We start from the raw sequence: 17887 nt of genomic DNA, 5'->3' as shown, positions 1-17887 counted from the left end.
GTGAAACAAACCGATAACTAACAGAGCTCGAAAAGTTAGTTAGGTGGTTGCTAGGGTGTAACAACACTGCACCCACTTGGGACATCTTAGCAACACCTAAGCAACTATCTGGGATGCCATAGCAACATTCTGGGAATCACCCGAAACAATACCGCAACCACTTAAGATATTTTGGCAATGCCATAGCGACCACTATAGCAGAACTTGAGCATCCACCTGAAACACCATAACAACAACAACACATTTCCTGTGTCATCACAGACGTTTGCTTATCAGTTGCTGCGGTATCTTATGTGCTTTCTTGGGTGTTGGTAGGTGGTTGCTATGGCATCCCAGATGGTTGCTCAGGTTTTGCTGTAGTGGATGCTGTGGTGTTGCTAAGATATTAAAAGTGGTTGCACTGTTGTTTCAGGTGATTGCTAAGGTGTTGCTTTGGTGTATCAGGTGGTTGTTCAGGTCTTGCAATGGTGGTTTTTGTGGTGTTGCTTCCATATCAAAAGTGGTTGCAGTGTTGTTCCAGGTTGTTGTTATGGTGTTACAGGTGGTTGCTGAAGTCCTGCTATGGTAGTTGCTATGGTATTGCCAAGATATCCCAAGTGGTTGCAGTGTTGTTTCTGGTGATTGCTACGGTGTTGCGTTGGCATCCTAGAGGGTTGCACAGGGTTTCCTTTGATGGTTACTGTGGTGTTGCTAAGATATCCTTAGTGGTTGCAGTGTTGTTCCAGGTGATTACTAGGTCCTTTCTATGGTCTTACAGATGGTTGCTAGGGTGTTACTATGGTAGTTGCTGTGGTGTTGCTAACATATCCCAAGTGATTACAGTGTTGTTCCAGGTGATTGCTAGGATGTTGCTTTGGTCTCACGGCTGGTTACTCAGGTCCTGCTGTGGTTGTTGCTGTGGCGTTGCCAGGATACCCCAGGTGGTTGCAGTGATGTTCCACGTTGTTGCTATGGTGTTACAGGTGGCATCCCAGATGGTTGATCAAGTATTGCTAAAAATTTCCCAACTATCTGCAGTGTTTTTCCACACAGTTGCTAGGATGTTGCTATATGGTTCTAATGGTATCGCTGGTGGTTGCTACAGTGTTGCTACGTGGTTGCTATGGTGTCCGATGTATTTAAAAGGAGAAATGGATGTCCAGTCAAAAAGCTGTGTACAGGCATGATTCCTAATTACACAAACGTGCTGCAATTATAGTAGTGTTTCAGTCCAGACAGCTTTTAGAATAAGGCACAATGCCTGACAGCCAATCAGAACAGAGCTTATTTACATACATCAGTCTTAAAGGCACAGTACGTTTCATTCTGAGGGATTAAGAGAATGAATTCTGGTTGTTTTTGGTTCTTAGAAGCAGACAAACTGTAGGCATGGAGCCTAAAGGTAGTGTAAGATATGGGCCTGTTAAGGCTGCTGCACCCGAGAGGAACCGCCGGTATGTGGGGTCGCTCTCCGACTCGCCACACGGAGATACTCACTACACGGCGGCTGCTGATTGGAGGAAGCAGATGTGCTGCAAGTCGAGGTCGCTTCTCCTAATCCAGCCGAAGCTCCGCGGCGGATTATAATCCCGCTCCCAGTTCTGATTAAGACGGCAGGGTTAGGAGATTAAAGTCCAGCGGAACAAAATGAAAGCAGTTTAAGTCCCAATCCCTGAATTCATCAGAAACGCAAACCCTTAAACTCTCATTACCCAGCCAGATTAACACAGAACCCCCCACCCCCCCATCCCCAACACCACCCCACCTCATCGGCCCTCCGCTACATGCTTCTTACTAGACATTTCACTTGCTCTCTCTTTCCTCCCTCTCTGTTTCTCTCACTCTCTCTTTCCACCCAGATCACATGTCCATGTAGGGTCTGTAGGGGTCGCCCAACTAGGAACCAGAAAGTTTGGTCCACAGTTTCCATGTGTGTCCCACATATTGACGCCCATCAGGGTCATATGGGGCCTACATGGGCCCCATGTGAGATTAAGGCCTATTTGGGATGCCCAACTGGGTCCCAGTAAATACACATGTACAAACCCACTAAGACCCCATGTTCCACCCATAGGAGACCCACATGAGGTGTTGGCTGAGTAGTTGAAATTATTTATATCAGATTAACTGATCAGTCATTTGAGTCCAATTACTTGAACGGTTTCATTGATTATTGAAGTAGTCATTAGCTGCAGCCTTCCTGTGGTATAATAATTAAACCTGATTGATAGATTGCTTGAAATCATAGTAAACTGATTCATTGGTTATGGAAATAGTTGTTAGTTGCAGCCTAAATGATTTAGTGATTTAGTGTCTGAATAATTGATTATTTGAAGGGATATTAAACTGATTCATTGATTATGGAAATGGTTGGCAGAAGCATCACTACAATAAAACAGTATATGATTAATCAAAGTGATAAAAAAAACATGATAGATCATTTATATAAATGTTTGACAGTCTCAGTAAGTGATAAAGTATCCGATTAATCGATTTCTCAGAGCCAAACTATTAATTAATTAATCACTTATGGCAATAGTTGTTTATTGCAGCCTTTGTTAAAGCAGTACTTTGTTAATTGATGAATCATTTATGGAAATAATTGATAGTCTCAGTCAGTGACATATTATCCGATTATTCGATTATGGAAACAGTTATTAGTACAACTACAACTACAAAGATTTATTTGTTTGTGAAGCCCTATAATTAAATAATACCTTGTTAATTGATTAATGAAAGCCATAATAACCATTATTAATCGATTATGCAAATAGCTGAAAGTCTTAGTGAGTGATATGGTATCCGATTAATAGATTATTTGAATTAATATTAAACTGATTATTTGATTATGGAAATAGTTGATCGATACACACCCACAATGAAACAGTACCGGGTGAATTAATTAATAAAAGCCATAATGACTGTGATTAATTGATTATGGAAATGTTTGATAGTCTCAGCCTGAGACATATTATCCGATTAATTGGTTATTTGTTGTGATGTTAAACTGATTAATCGATTGTCATGGCGTGTTAGGCCAGATCAAGATGGGATGAACACTCGCAGAGATGGAGTCAAAGCAAGCAGATTTATGAAAGCAACCAGATTAAACAAAAGGGGGCAAGTGAGGCAAAAGAGCTGCAAACCGTGAACAACAAGGATCAACAAAAACCTGAACGTGGCAAATGAAATGGCGAACAGAAACCTGGGACTGGGAGGAGTCGGGAGCTGAACATGTGTATAGGGAGATCAACAGGGGAGAAACCAAAAGGCAGCACCAGGCAGCACCTGGGCAGAGGGGAAGGCTAACGTAACCAAAACCTTGGGCAGCGCTCAATAACAAACGACGGCAAGGCCGACCAAACCTGTAACTGCTGCGTGCTGCCGCGAGCGTGGGTCGTCCTGCTGGGGCGTGGGTAACCTGGGCCTCAGACAGGAAGCCAGCAAGACTCGCTTTGACGCGTGAGTAGCCGGGCTCCATACGGTTCAATTCTCAGCACCGAATGGCAGTGTCGAGACTTCTTAAGTACCCCCAGTCCCAGGTGTAACACAGGAACCAAATGAACATGAAACGACTCACTGAACCAAACACATGAACGTAAACAAGGCGGAAGTCCTTAATTGGGCCTGTGGGCGGTGGCTCGGAATCGCCCCGGTAATGGAAATTGTTGTTATTTGCATCGCTACAATGAAACAGTATCTGGTTAATCAAAGCCACTATAAATTATGAATCAATTATGTAAATGATCTGATGATTGCGGATGTCTCAGCAATGGATAAAGTATGCAATTAATCGATTTCTCAAAACCAACTATACAGATTAATAGAATATGGAAATAGTTGTAGCCCAACAATGGAACAGATTAATTGATTAATGAAAGCCATAATAACAATGATTAATCAATTAGGGAAATGGTTGATAATCTCAGTCAGTGATTTAGTATTCGATTCATCAATTATTTGAAGTTATATTAAACTGATTAATCGATTTTTGGAAATAATTGTTAGAAGCATCACTACATTGAATCTGGTTAATTGATTAATGAAAGCCATAATAATAATGATGATGAATTGATTATGAAAATGGTTGATAATGGTTGACTCAGCAAGTGATAAAGTATCCGATTAATCGATTTCTCAGAGGCGAAATAAAGCGATTAATCGTTTATGGAAATAGCTGTTGGGTGCAACTTTCTTAAAGAGCCAGTCAGACTCTCCTGTTCAGTGCCCAAACTCGTCACCCTCGTAACTCTGCACTGAGTGCATCATCAGCACAGGATGATTAGTATCTGCTGCTGGATCGGGGCGAGTGGGAGTCATTTCTGTTATTATTCCAGCGCATATCAGATGTCCAATCATTTCCTGCCTGCCTGTAATACAACACTTCCATTATTTAGCTTCTGTCGACCTGCACTGATAGGGCTGATCACCGTGGCTGAAACAGATCGAAATCGCACTGATCTGATCTGAGCTCTGCTATGGATGGGTCTGATTAATGTTTTCATTAAAGTCTCTCAGCCGGCCGGTTGCTGGGTGATTTATGTAGCAGGGCGTGTTTGAAGGGAACATATGCCCTCAGCACTTTAGTTACGGTGCTCATATAATCAAAGACAGGATAAAGTCATAGTGTGTGAAGAGATTTTACAGGAACTGCATCCAGCTTGTTACTGTGAAGGCCTAATTGACAGACAAGACAAACAGAAAAGTCAGCCTGTCTTTACAGAATGTAAAATATACGAATCGAATAATCGGACAAGGTTCCATTGTAGGATGGCAACTCCTATCAACAACATCCATAATCAATCAACCAGTTTGTCATGATCTTGAGTGATCAATTAATTAGATATAGTTTTAATCACAAGGCTGCAACCACATATATTTCAAAAATCGATTAATCGGTTAATTGTGGCTTTGATTAATTGGATACGGTTTCATTGTAGGGCTGCAAACTAACATCTATTTCCATGATCAATTGATTAGTTTGCTATGAGCCTAAATAATCATTTAATTGGGTACAGTTTTAATCACAAGGCTGAAACCACATCTATTCCAATAATCGATTAATCGGTTTATTGTGGCTTTGATTAATTGAATACAGTGTCATTGTAGGGCTACAACAATTAATGATTTTCATAATCGATGAGTTAGTTAGTTATGATCTCGAGTAATTGATTAATCAGATACAGTTTCAGCGCAAGGCTGCAACTATGGTCTATTCCGATAATCGATTAATCGGTTTATTGTGGCTTCAATTAATCGGATTCAGTTTCATTATAGGGCTGCAAACTAACACCTGTTTCCATAATTTATTTATTGAGTAATATGAGCATTGATTTATTTAATACTGTTTTGATCACAAGGTTGTAACCACATGAATTTCAATTATCGATTAATCGATGTGGATGGATTGACTATGCAAATTATGAAATAATTCATATTGTAAACATAACAGTAGACAGTTCTTTGAAGAAAAGAATACTTCTCTAGAAACAGGACTTTTGTTGGGTAGCGTCCAGTTAAAATAAATTAAAGTTTTTTTTATTTTAAAAAGAAAATATGCCCAGAAATGACAGGTTACCATATGGCACTTTAATAAGGCCTAGGTTAGCAGTTAGCAGCCAATAGGAATGTAAAGATTTATGAATATGTAAAGTTATATGCAAATTAAAAATGCATATACGTCTAAATGTACCACATCCACCAGTTTGATTGCTCTCTTATGAATGCATATATTGATCCCGTTGCTAATTAGCTGACAACCCAAGCATTTAATGTCAATGTTCACCAGTAATTTGAGTTAATAGACTAGTTTCTTCAAACATTTCCATCGGGACACACATTTTGGGCCTCAGCTTCTGGAAGGTGGGGTTTAAGTCAAATTTTAGCTGGACCTGGCAACCCTGCCACAGCCCTGTGCTTGTCATCAAAGGGCTACAACACTGCTGCTTTGGTGCTAGGATGCTGGGTGAGTTACTGCACGTATTGGAGTTTACAGCCCACTCTGTTTGAAATCCTCTGGAAAATGACTGGCAACCACAAGCAAATAAGCCTAAATCTCCATTTTGAGTCGAGTTAGAGCCTCCTCCACCTGCACAGATTATTCTTGTACAAGACAGGCTTACCTAGGAGTGTGTATCACTATCACACACACATACACACACACACACACACATCCAGTGACAGTATTGGCAGTGTGTGTGCGCGCACATATCTAATGTGAAGTTTCTCGGTGGGCCGCTGCTGGGGTGGGTGTTTTCTAAGCAGATGGTGATGCTTACCCAGCCAGGCTTTGAGGCTTTAGGAGAAAGCTCCTCTGGTTTGCGTAGAAGCAGAGATGCTCCACAGCTTCAGCCCACTTCCACTTCCACACACTGGAGATGTTTTGTGAAAAACTGAAATATAAAAATGTCTTTATAGATTCCAGAAGACAAACACTCCTCTAGGATTGTCAGCGTCTGGATTTAGTTAGTTAAAACTTGGTTAAAAAAAAGGAATTTAACGTAAACACAGATTAACACTCTCAAACTAAAGCAAAGCGCAGAACAGGACAGAGTTGATGTAACTGATTGAGGAACTGATGAAGCAAGTTCACTGAATTCATTATAATTAGTACTATTTAGTGAATTACTTTATTAATTGTGGTACTTCAGCAGCATAAAAAAAAAACTAAAAAAAACGTACCTTTGCTAACTTTCTATTAGCTTATGGTCTCATTGCTAACCTTATATTTGCTATTTTGAGTCTCTTTGCTAACTCTCGTAATCAATCAACCAGTTTGTCATGATCTTGAGTGATTAATTAACTGGATATAGTTTTAATCACAAGGCTGCAACCACATCTATTCCAATAATCGATTAATCGGTTTATTGTGGCCTTGATTAATTGGATACGATTTCATTGTAGGGCTGCAAACTAACATCTGTTTCCATGATCAATTGATTAGTTTGCTATGAGCCTAAATATTTATTTAATTGGGCACAGTTTTAATCACAAGGCTGAAACCACATCTATTCCAATAACAACTACCTAGCTATCTCATTTCCTAGCTATCTCCTTAATAACTGTCTTTACTGACCACCTGTTTCCAAACAAAATCTTTGATAATCTAGTCTGTGCTAACCATCTCTTTGCTAATTACGTCTTTGCTAAAAAAAAACAAACCCAAAACTCTGTGCCAACAGTCTACCTGTGTCTTTACTAGCCATCTCTTTGCTAACAGCGTCTTTGATAACCTGATGTTTGCTAAGAGTCTCTCTTTGCTAACCACCTGTGTCCTCACAGTCTCTTGACTAACCGTCCCTTTGCTAACCTTCCATTAGCTTATGGTCTCATTGCTAACCTAATATTTGCTATTTTGAATCTCTTTGCTAACTCTCACAGTGCCTTTGCTAACCAATACTGTGCCAACAGTCTACCTGTGTCATTACTAGCCATCTTTTGGTAGCACGTCTTTGAATACCTCTTTAGGTATCTAAAGATCTCTTTTGCTAACTGCCTCTTTGAGAACCATCACTGTGCTAAGCATATCTTTTCTAGCTCTGTCTTTGCTAACCACTTTTTCCCTCACAGCTCCTTTGGTAACCAATAATGTGCCAACAGTCTACCCGTCCCTTTACTAGCCATATTTCTGCTAACAGTGTCTTTGATAACTTTCTATTTGCTAAATGTCTCTTTGCTAGTTGTCTCTTCGACTACAGTCTCTTTGCTAACTGTCACTGTGCTAACAGTCTAGCTGTCTCTATACTAACCATCTCTTTGCCAACTCTATCTTTGCCAACCATCATGTCCTCACAGTGCCTTTGCTAACCAATACTGTGCTAAAGGTCCACCCGTCTCTTTACTAGCCATCTTTTTGACTAAAATGTCTTTGATAACCTTCTATTTGCCGATGGTCTCATTGCTAACCTTTTATTTGCTAAGAGTCTCGATGCTAACTGTCTCTTTACTAATCATCGCTGTGCTAACTGGGATAGCTGTCTTTATGCTAACCAGTTCTTTGCTAACAGTGTTTTACTAAGCATCTCTTTGCTAGCTCCATCTTTGCTAGTCCCCTTTTGATGATTGTCGTCTTGCCCTTTGCTAACCTTCTATTAGCTAAAACTCTGTGCCAGCAGTCTACAAATCTCTTTGCTAACTGTGTCTTTGATAACCTGATGTTTGCTAGTTTGCAAGTCTCTCTTTGCTAACCACCTGTGTCCTCACAGTCTCTTGACTAACCGTCCCTTTGCTAACCTTCCATTAGCTTATGGTCTCATTACTAACCCAATATTTGCTATTTTGAATCTCTTTGCTGACTCTCACAGTGCCTTTGCTAACCAATACTGTGCCAACAGTCTACCTGTGTCATTACTAGCCATCTTTTGGTAGCACGTCTTTGAATACCTATTTGCTAAAGATCTCTTTTGCTAACTGCCTCTATGCTAACCATCACTGTGCTAAGCACCTCTTTGCTAGCTCTATCTTTTCTAGCTCTGTCTTTGCTAACCACTTTTTTTCCTCACAGCTCCTTTGGTAACCAATAATGTGCCAACAGTCTACCTGTGTCTTTACTAGCCATCTTTTGGTAGCACATCTTTGAATAGCTATTTGCTAAAGATCTCTTTGCTAACCATCACTGTGCTAAGCATCTCTTTGCTAGCTCTATCTTTGCTAACCATCATGTCCCCACAGTGCCTTTGCTAACCAATACTGTGCTAAAGGTCCACCCGTCTCTTTACTAGCCATCTTTTTGACTAAAATGTCTTTGATAACCTTCTATTTGCCGATGGCCTCAAAATTATTTGCTAAGAGTCTCTTTACTAACCATCACTGTGCTAACTGGGATAGCTGTCTTTATGCTAACCAGTTCTTTGCTAACAGTCTCTTACTAAGCATCTCTTTGCTAGGTGTCATGGCGTGTTAGGCCAGACGTGAAGGGATGAACACTCGCAGAGATGGAATTCGATGCAAGAGGGTTTATTTAACAAAACAAACACAAGGGGTAGCAAACAGAGGGCAAAACCGTCAATACAACTAAAACGTGCCAACAAAAAAAGGCGAACATAACAAACCTGGGACTGGGAGGAGTTGGGAGCTCAGCAGGCATGAAGGGGAGATTAACGAGGGAAAAACAAAACGGGCACTAGAACTAAATCCTACAGGCAGGGCCTGGGCGATAGGGGGTTAACGTGAACAGATACTAGAGCAGAGCTCGTCACATAAGAGCTGGGGAACCAGCCGCTAGACCAAACGGCAAGGCCGACCTAACCTGACCCTGAGCATGTGTCGCGAGCGTGGGTCGCCTGAGAATCCAGACAGGAAGCGAGCGAGCCTCGCTAGATGCGTGAATAGCAGGGAGATCTACTCCTGAACGTGGGTAAAGCACCGGAGCTGACCTGAACACACCGAAAACGTGCGAGGAACCTTATGGCGACCTAGAAGATCCAGATGGTTCAAGTCTAGGGTGCGAACAATAGTGTAGAGGCTGCCAAAATACCCCCAGTCCCAGGTGAAGCGCATGAACAATGAATCACCAGAAACAAACAGGAAGTCCTTATTTGGGCCTGTGGGCGGCGGCTCGGAATCGCCCCGGGGGAGGGCGCGTTTGATGATTGTCTTCTTGCCCTTTGCTAACCTTCTATTAGCTAAAAGTCTCTTTGCTAACGACCACTGTGCTAGCAGTCTAGCCTTCTCTAATTTGAAATGGTTTGAGGTAGTTCTGGGGTGAATTGTCTGTCTCCTGAAGCCTGTCTTTGCTTAAAGCCCTTGCTGTAAGCTACTGCGGTCCGCGAGCAGAAAGGAAGCTAGCTGTTCGGTGGGACTGTATTTGCGGAGTGTAATCTTAAATTAGTTTGAGAGTGGGGCTCTTTGACCTGCATGTGATCAGGGTTTCATTCTGCGTGGGATAATTCCGGAGTCCACTACAGCACCAGCGCTTTGATGGGCCTCAGCCTGAAGCTGTGTCTGTTAATTATATGGAAATTGGTGAATATGTGAAAAGGAGGTGAGCAAGAGGAAGCCTGCTGTGTAGAGCTGGGTGGCATCTGAGGGGGGCTTTTGGGGGAGGATTTAACTGCTGTTCAACAATTCATTAAACAAGTGGGATCTGTAACACCGAAAGCTACACAGATAAAGCCAAGCTCAAGTTCTCCCTGTCATTTTGGCATTACTCTTTATGATGTTACCACATTACTCTGTGTGACGTTACCATATTACTATCTGTGATGTTACCACATTACTCTCAATGTCATTTCAGCTTTACTCTTTATGACGTTACCATATTACTATCTGTGATGTTACCACATTACTCTCAATGTCATTTCAGCATTACTTTTTATGACGTTACCATATTACTCTCTGTGATGTTACCATATTACTCTCTGTGATGTTACCACGTTACTCTCTGTGATGTTACCACATTACTCTCTGTGATGTTACCACGTTACTCTCAGTGATGTTACCACATTACTCTCAATGTCATTTCAGCATTACTCTTTATGACGTTACCATATTACTCTCTGTGATGTTACCACATTACTCTCTTTGATGTTACCACATTACTCTCAATGTCATTTCAGCATTAGTCTTTATGACGTTACCATATTACTCTCTGTGATGTTACCGCATTACTCTCAATGTCATTTCAGCATTACTCTTTAAGACGCTACCATATTACTCTCTGTGATGTTACCACATTACTCTCGATGTCATTTCAGCATTACTCTTTAAGACGCTACCATATTACTCTCTGTGACGTTACCATATTACTATCTGTGATGTTACCACGTTACTCTCTGTGATGTTACCACGTTACTCTCTGTGATGTTACCACATTCCTCTCAATGTCATTTCAGCATTACTCTTTATGGCGTTACCATATTACTCTCTGTGATGTTACCACATTACTCTCTGTGATGTTACCGCATTACTCTCAATGTCATTTCAGCATTACTCTTCATGACGTTACCATATTACTCTCTGTGATGTTACATTACTCTCTGTGATGTTACCACATTACTCTCAATGTCATTTCAGCATTACTCTTTATGATGTTACCACATTACTCTCTGTGATGTTACCACATTACTCTCAATGTCATTTCAGCATTACTCTTTATGACGTTACCACATTACTCTCTGTGATGTTACCACATTACTCTCTGTGATGTTACCATATTACTCTCTGTGATGTTACCACATTACTCTCATTGTCATTTCAGCATTAGTCTTTATGACGTTACCACATTACTCTCATTGTCATTTCAGCATTACTCTTACCATATTACTCTTTGTGATGTTACCACATTACTCTCTGTGATATTACATTACTTACTGTGATGTGACTACATTACTCTCTGTGATGTTACCATGTTACTCTCTGTGATGTTACCACATTACTGACTGTCATTACCACATTACTCTCTGTGATGTTACCACATTACTCTCTGTGATGTTACCACATTACTCTCTGTGATGTTACCACATTATTCTCTGTCATTACCACATTACTTACTGTGTCATTACCACATTACTCTCTGTGATGTTACTACATTACTTACTGTCATTACTACATTACTCTCTGTGATGACCCCACATTACTCTCTGTGATGTTACCACATTACTTACTGTCATTACCACATTACTCTCTGTGATGTTACTACATTACTTACTGTCATTACCACATTACTCTCTGTGATATTACCACATTACTTACTGTGTAATTACCACATTACTCTCTGTGATGTTACTACATTACTTACTGTCATTACCACATTACTCTCTGTGATGTTACCTGTGATGTTACCACATTACTCTCTGTGATATTACATTACCCGCTCCTTGTAGTCTCTCCACTGGCGTTCCACAAGGCTCAGTTCTTGGTCCCCTTCTTTTCTCACTGTACACTCACTCTCTTGGTAAAGTGATATCCTCTCATGGATTCTCTTACCACTGCTACGCCGATGACACTCAACTCATGCTCTCTTTCCCACCGTCTGACACACAGGTTTCTGCCTGTATCTCAGCATGCCTCGCCAACGTCTCGTCTTGGATGGCGGCTCACCATCTCAAACTCAACCCCTACAAGACGGAGCTGCTGTACATCCCGGGAACTGCTGGACCAAGAAACGATCTTGCCATCACCTTTGAGAACTCACTGGTCACTCCTTCTACTGAAGCCCGAAGCCTTGGTGTAGTGATGGATGATCAGTTATCGTTCTCAAGTCATGTTGCAAACGTAACTCGGTCCTGCAGATTCCTCCTGTACAACATCCGGAGAATTCGACCCTTCCTCTCTAGAGAGGCCACCCAGGTCCTTGTTCAGTCTCTCGTCACTTCCAGACTTGACTACTGCAACTCTCTTCTGGCTGGTCTCCCTCTGCGCGCCATCAGGCCCCTGCAACTCATCCAGAATGCAGCGGCACGGGTCGTCTTCAATGTCCCAAAATTTAGCCATGTCACTCCACTGCTGCGTTCTCTCCACTGGCTTCCTGTAGCCGCCCGCATCAGATTTAAAACACTGACGCTGGCCTACAAAGCCAAGAACGGACCAGCCCCTCCGTATCTGATGGCAATGGTCAAAAGCCGATCCGCACCAAGAGCCCTTCGAGCTTCAAGTACGGCTCGGCTTGACCCGCCATCCCTCAAAATCCGCGGAAGACAAGCGTCCAGGCTTTTTTCTGTCCTGGCACCAAAGTGGTGGAACGAGCTGCCCCTGGATGTCCGAACGGCCGAGTCGCTCGCTGTCTTCAAACGCAGACTGAAGACCCACCTCTTCAGAGAGTACTTGGACGAATAGTTCTATGGTCGCCTTATTGTATTGTGTTTAGCAATGTCCAAGCTTAGAGGTATCTTTTGTATTAGTCTATTCTAACTAGCGAAGGTTTTCTTGGGTAAATAGCAAAGCACTTTGTAAGTCGCTCTGGATAAGAGCGTCTGCTAAATGCCGTAAATGTAAATGTAAATGTAAATGTACATTACTTACTGTGTCATTACCACATTACTCTCTGTGATGTTACCACATTATTCTCTGTCATTACCACATTACTCTCTGTGATGTTACCACATTACTCTCTGTGATGTTACTACATTACTTACTCTGTCATTTTAGCATTACTCTTTACAGCGTTACCACATTACTCTCTGTGATGTTACCATATTGCTCTCTGTCATGAGCCCACATTATTTACTGTGATATTACCATGTTACTTACCGTGATGTTACCTCATTGCTCTCTGACTGTTACAGAATTACAGAATTAAAGAGGACCAAAAAGGGGGAATTAGATGTTTTATGGCAAGATTTCAAGTGAGAACACATATTACACAGCCGTCCACACACACACACACACAAACAAACAAAAATCTTACATACAGAAAAACAATATAGAATTGGGGGAGGCAAAAATAAATAAATGAGAATAAGGAAATGAAATGTCTGAAACATGAACTTTTAAACTAACAAGCATTTACAAGCATATCCTTCAACGTCAGGCAACATAAAAGCAGACATCACTGAGAAAACGATAGAAGGAAATGATGACTTCTGTGTAACGGAGTGAGATAAGAGAAAAGGAGCAAAACTGACGCTTCCAGAGTTCAATTATCTAACAAAACCTTGACAAAACGACACCTGGACCTCAACAGCGTCTACGGTTGAATTGATAAAACGTAGTATGTAATGTTTACCTTTTCAAATGAAATGTTATTGATATAGAAATTTAGTGGCTCACATCCACTGGGTCAACACAAAAGAACCTCCTTCATGTTTAAAGAGACAGGCTGTGACTATCTCAGAGCTTCTGAGAAAGAAATCTTCGGGAAAAGAGAAGAAAATGTCCAAGTTTCTCTCGTCTTAATGGAAACTATGAGGATAGAAACTATTCTACGAAAATATTACATTTCTCAGTTGCTCAAACTGCTATGTAAGCATCGTCCCGCTGGGCAGTCTGGCTATATTCCCAGTGCTGGTCGCACGGACAGTTTGTGGGCAGCCAAAGCTGAAACCAACAGCGCATTTGCTCCACAGGTTGTTTGTCCAGAACCGAAACCGTTTAGAAAGACGCGTAAAAGAACGGTGAGAAGAACGTTTTGTGAGTAGGTCGCAGTGTCCACGGCTCTGGACACTTTCTGTCTGTCAGAACTTGTTGTGCCACTCACACTGACCCACGCTGACCTCCTCCACGTCCAGGTTTCTGCGGGATTTGTACACAAACTCTCCAATGGCCACGAAGACGGACAGCACCAGCCCAGCGGCCAGAACGATGAAAATTCCACCGATGTTCTCCACCCCGAGAGCACTGGCCTCTTTACTGTCCTCCTCCGGGCAGCCGTTTCCTCTCCACCATTTCTCCTTCATCATGTGCAGCTTCCCTTCCTCCTGCAGCTGCAGGATGGCTATGGTCACCTTATCCCGGTACGGAGAACCTGGAGAAGAGCAAACCAAGCGAGAACGCTCTCGGTTAGGGGTGTAACGATACACACGTTATCGGATTTTATATTATTCCAGATCTTACCGATAGGGGTCCCCACTCCATATCCCTTAGAGTCTATGAGCCCCCCGATCTGGGTGAGGTTACAGTTCCTCTGGCTGATGTACTCAATGCTGGTGGACTCCATCAGCAGGGCGTAGTCGGTGGTCAGCACACGCTGGATGCCTTCGCGGTTGTTCTTCACGAGCGCTGTGTTCTTGCGGCTGCTCATGAACGCCCACATCTTCTCATAAGTGGAAATCTTTGACTTCTGCAAAGCATGGAAGAAAGCCAATAGAACTGGTATGTGTCAATGAGCCCGGTTCTGATTGGCTGCCCTTAGTTGCCACTCATTCAAAAGGCAGGCCGTATATATGCATATATAGTTTGAAGGGGCGGGGCTAACCCGCTGTAGGCTAATTAGGCTGGTGTATGTAAATTTGTCGTCTTTTGTGGTCAGTTTCCATAGATGGGCTGTATGGACTGAGGGGTGGTCTTTTTCTACAGATGGGCTGTATGGACTGAGGGGTGGTCAATTTCCATAGTCGGGCTGTATGGACTGAGGGGTGGTCTTTTTCAACAGATGGGCTGTATGGACTGAGGAGTGGTCAGTTTCTATAGATGGGCTGTATGGACTGAGGGGTGGTCTTTTTCTACAGATGGGTTGTATGGACTGGGTGGTGGTCAGTTTCCATAGTCGGGCTGTTTTAAAATTGTAACAGTGTTAGTGGATACGGGCCCTCTGTCCCCTCTGTCCACAGACATCTGTCCAGTAGGTGGACTGCGTCTGTCTGTGGTGGGTGGAGCAGGAGGATGGTGTGTGTGTGTGTGTTAAGGTATGAGGGAGAAGGAGGGTGAAGGAGTGTAAACTTTGCTGCCCTCAATGTTGCAGCTTTAATCCCACAGCTGACTTTCCAAATGGGCCAGTGTGTGTGTGTGTGTGTGTGTGTGTGTGTGTGTGTAAGTGTGTGTGTGTGTGTGTTACAATGGTGGCTGAGCACAAATCCCTGTCTGCTCCTCACTTCATGATTATCAGCCCAGATAAGAAACCTTTCCAACTGACCGTTCCTGTATAGCTCCCTCTATCCTTCTCTCTCTCTCTGCTTTTTCTGTTTCTCTCTCTCTTTTCTTTGTAGCTCTCCCTCTCTCTCCCTCATTCTCTCTATTCCCATTCACTCTCCATCATTATCTCTCTTCCTATCTTTCCTTTTCCTCTCTCTATCTGTTCTTCCAAGATCTCTCACTTCTTTTCTCTGTCTTTTCGCTTTCTCTTTCTCCTCTCTCTCTCAATGTCCTCTCCCTCTTCCTCTCTTTCCTATCTCTCTTTTGCACTCTCTCTCTCTTTCTCTTTCTCCCCTCTCTCTCTCTTTCTCTCTCTCGCTCTCTCTTTCTCTTATGCTTTCTCTTTTTCCTCTCTGGCTTTCTCACTGCCTTCTCCCTATTCCTCTATCTCTCTCTCCAATCTCTCTCTTGCTCTTTCTCTTTCCCCTCTCTTTCTCTCTCTCTCTCTCTTTCTCACTGCCCCTCTTCCTCTCTCTCTCTCTTTCTTTCTCACTGCCCCTCTCTCCCTCTACCTCTCACTTTCTATATCTCTCTATCTCTCTCTTTCTTCTCTCTCTTTCTCTTTCTTCTCTCTCTCTCTCTTTCTCACTGCCCCTCTTCCTCTCTCTCACTCTTTCTTTCTCACTGCCCCTCTCTCCCTCTACCTCTCACTTTCTATATCTCTCTATCTCTCTCTTTCTTCTCTCTCTTTCTCTTTCTTCTCTCTCTCTCTCTTTCTCACTGCCCCTCTTCCTCTCTCTCTCTCTTTCTGCCCTCTCTTGCTCTTTCTTTCTCATCTCTCTCTCTCTCTCTCTCTCTCTCTCTCTCTCTCTCTCTCTCTCTCTTCTCACTGCCCCCCCCCCCCTCTCTGTCTCTCACTCTCTCTCTTAGATATCAGATAGCAGGTGCCTGTGTTCTGACCTTGAAGAAGGTCATGGTGGAGCCGTCCCTCACTGCCCCATACTCTATCTTGGTCTGCTTGGCGAGGTCGTCGGCCGAGTCGATGGGAGAGTCCATCCGCTCCACGGTGAGGAAAGCGGCCAGGTTAGCTGTGTAGGAGGAGATGATGATGAGGGTGAAGAACCACCAGATGCCACCAACGATCCTGGTGGACAGGGCTTTGGGCATCAGCTCCGAACCTGCGGGGGAAAAAACACGCAACCTGCCATTCTGATTCTGTCTCTCGAAGGTGGGCGGAGCTTCAGGATGCTAACTGGCTAACACAGAAGAACATTCAGAATTAGCTTGATGTATTAGCCGGCTAGGTTAGCAGTGAGGACTGTCTGAGCACCACCAGGATTTCCACTGGTTGTATAACAGTTATGTGTTTCCACTAATCTCCTGTGAATGTCCTTCAGACAGTCCTGGATTAAGATCATACCTTGCTGCATGAGGGCTCCGACGCCGAACCAGACGCTGTTGATCAGAGTGAAATTGTTCTCCACCACGTCAGAGTCCGGGTTGCAGGGATGGGGGTTGTACCATTCATAAGGAGTGAATCTGCAAACAGATTAGAGAGCACCTCCAATGATCTAATCTCATACAGAAGACTGAGGCTCTTCAGTTCAGTCATAGTTTACAGCAGTGGTTCCCAACCTTGGTCCTGGAGAACCTCCTGGCCTGCACATTTCTGTGGTTTCCCACTCTAACGACACTGGTACATTGCATTGTACCAACTGTTAAGCATGGTGGTGGTAGCATTATGGTCTGGGGCTGGTTTGCTGCCAGTGAAAGCTCTGGTACACTGCACTGTACCAACTGTTAAGCATGGTGGTGGTGGTAGTGGAAGTACTGGTACACTGCACTGTACCAACTGTTAAGCATGGTGGTGGTAGCATCATGGTCCGGGGCTGGTTTACTGCCAGTGGAAGCACTGGTGCATTGCACCTTACCAACTGTTAAGCATGGTGGTGGTAGCATCATGGTCCGGGGCTGGTTTATTGCCAGTGGAAGCATTGGTACATTGCATTGCTCCAAATGTTAAGCATGGTGGTGGAGGCAGCATCATGGTCTGGGGCTGTTTGGCTGCCAGTGGATGCACTGGTACACTGCACTGCACCAACTGTTCAGCATGGTGTTGGTGGTAGCCTCATGGTCCAGGGCTAGTTTGCTGCCAGTGGAAGCACTGGTACATTGCAATGTACCAACTGTTAAGCATGGTGGTGGAGGTAATATCATGGTCTGGGGCTGATTTGCTGCCAGTGGAAGCACTGGTACATTGCACTGCACCAACTGTTAAGCATGGTGGTGGTGGTATCATGGTCTGGGGTTGTTTTGCTGCCAGTGGAAGCACTGGTACACTGCACTGTACCAACTGTTAAGCATGGTGGTGGTGGTAGCAACTGTAGCAAGGTTGAAATCCTTCTGCATAATCTCAAAGCATCGACTAGACGGTTGAAACCTGGACACAGTTGAATGTTTC

At 43.2% G+C, this 17887-nt stretch overlaps 1 protein-coding gene across 1 annotated transcript in view; it reads right to left on the bottom strand.

The window, feature by feature from the left end:
* Nucleotides 1-13286: 13286 nt before the first annotated feature.
* grik1b (glutamate receptor, ionotropic, kainate 1b) overlaps nucleotides 13287-17887 on the bottom strand; it is a 33929-nt gene continuing 29328 nt past the window's right edge. The window contains exons 12-15 of the mRNA XM_072691367.1: nucleotides 16847-16965; nucleotides 16387-16604; nucleotides 14470-14695; nucleotides 13287-14380 (exon numbers count right to left, since the gene is read on the bottom strand). Coding sequence (XP_072547468.1) covers nucleotides 14091-14380; nucleotides 14470-14695; nucleotides 16387-16604; nucleotides 16847-16965 — 853 coding nt within the window. The 3' untranslated portion in view covers nucleotides 13287-14090. The remainder of the gene's footprint in view (nucleotides 14381-14469; nucleotides 14696-16386; nucleotides 16605-16846; nucleotides 16966-17887) is intronic.

Source organism: Salminus brasiliensis, chromosome 11 (assembly GCF_030463535.1).
Source record: "Salminus brasiliensis chromosome 11, fSalBra1.hap2, whole genome shotgun sequence".
Classification (NCBI taxonomy): domain Eukaryota; kingdom Metazoa; phylum Chordata; class Actinopteri; order Characiformes; family Bryconidae; genus Salminus; species Salminus brasiliensis.
Note: the sequence above shows the minus strand (reverse complement) of the source record. Positions and strands in the feature narration are given on the sequence as shown.